Source organism: Aplysia californica, unplaced genomic scaffold (genome assembly GCF_000002075.1).
Source record: "Aplysia californica isolate F4 #8 unplaced genomic scaffold, AplCal3.0 scaffold00323, whole genome shotgun sequence".
In the NCBI taxonomy this organism is placed as follows: domain Eukaryota; kingdom Metazoa; phylum Mollusca; class Gastropoda; order Aplysiida; family Aplysiidae; genus Aplysia; species Aplysia californica.
This window is the reverse complement of record NW_004797593.1, coordinates 178,631-180,230: the sequence shown is the minus strand read 5'-3', so window position 1 is coordinate 180,230 and position 1,600 is coordinate 178,631. Positions and strand designations below refer to the sequence as shown.

Below are 1,600 nucleotides of genomic sequence, written 5' to 3'. Positions count from 1 at the left end.
CCCTCCCCACCCCCTTCCTTTTCCTTATCCCACCCTTGTCCTCTTAGTTTAAAAAAAAAAATGAGGCTTTCCATTTCTTACTTGATTCCTATAATTTCGCCTTTGCTTCTTTCTAATGTATTAGTTACTGTTTTGGCTTTTTCTTGGTAGGGAAAAATTTTGTCTTCTTATTCCAGTAGTATTTTGACCTATCGGGTTTAGATCTTGTGCTAATTTCAAGTTTATGTTTAGATTTTATTCCTTTTTCTGACAATTTTGTTTTACCTTCTTGATTTGTTACCTCTGTTGGGCGCTAACACAACTCACACCTTTACGATAATTACTGCTGCAACAGCTGCCATTACTTAACCCGTGGATGTTGATTGTTGATTGTTGGGCTTTGTTTGAGTGTAGTGAGTGTTTGGGTGGTTGTTTGTGTGCGTGTGTGTGTGTGTGTGTGTGTGTGTGTGTGTGTGTGTGTGTGTGTTTGAGAGAGAGAGTGTGTGTGTGTGTGTGTTAGAGAGAGAGAGAGTGTGTGTGTGTGTGTATGTGTGTGTGTGTGTTTGAGAGAGAGAGAGAGAGAGATTGTACAAGCCAAAAGTTTTCACCTTCAGTGATGTTGTTTTACGAAATGATAAAAAAATTAAATAGCATTCTTCCTGTATTTCTCTATAATTTCAACTACTAAATGCTCTCACTCTCTCTCTCTCTCTCTCTCTCTCTCTCTCTCTCTCTCTCTCTCTCTCTCTCTCTCTCTCTCTCTCCCTCTCCTCCCTCTCCCCCCTCTCACACTCTCACATATTAACACACACAAGCACCTCATGAACACCGACCCACTGACCACCCACTGATGGTTTTTTTCACTGACCCACCTTTGACCCACCACCCGCTATTGACCCACACATTGACCCGCACACTGACCCACACACTGACCCACACACTGAACCACACACTGAACCACACACTGACCCACACACTGAACCATACACTGACCCACCATTGACCCACACATTGAACCACACACTGACCCACACACTGACCCACACACTGACCCACACACTGATCAACACACTGACCCACCATTGATCCCCCATTGACCCATTGACCCACACACTGACCCACACACTGACCCACCATTGATCCCCCATTGACCCACTGATCACCCACACTTTGACCCACCTTTGACCCACACACTGACCCACCACTGACCCACCACCCATTCCTGGCTTCTCCACTGACCCACACATTGACCCACACACTGACCCACACATTGACCCACACCCTAACCCACACATTGACCCACCACCCACTCCTGGTCTCTCCAGCCTCACCCCAGCCAGCAGCGTCACCGAGCTCAGTGTCATGGAGGACCAGCCCAGGTAGGATTGGAACTTTCACCTTTCACCTTTCACTTACACCCACTCACCCACTCACCAACGCGCTTTTATCGACATTGTTTTGTTTTAAATCAGTTTATTTGTGCCCCCCCCCCCAAAAAAAACAAAAAAACAACCGCGTGTCCTGCACAGATAGATTTGCGTACCCCGCCCCCTCCTTTTTTTTTCCTTAATAAAATGTTGTGGGGTTTTTTTTTCTCTAATATCCCCCCCCCCCCCTTTTC

At 46.3% G+C, this 1,600-nt stretch overlaps 1 protein-coding gene across 1 annotated transcript in view; it reads left to right on the top strand.

The window, feature by feature from the left end:
• LOC101862124 (mitogen-activated protein kinase kinase kinase 5) overlaps nucleotides 1–1,600 on the top strand; it is a gene marked incomplete at its 3' end in the record, with an annotated part of 90,971 nt that overhangs the window by 48,354 nt on the left and 41,017 nt on the right. Inside the window, 1 exon segment of the mRNA XM_013084857.2 lies at nucleotides 1,305–1,358. Within this exon segment, the coding sequence (XP_012940311.1) occupies nucleotides 1,305–1,358 (54 nt within the window).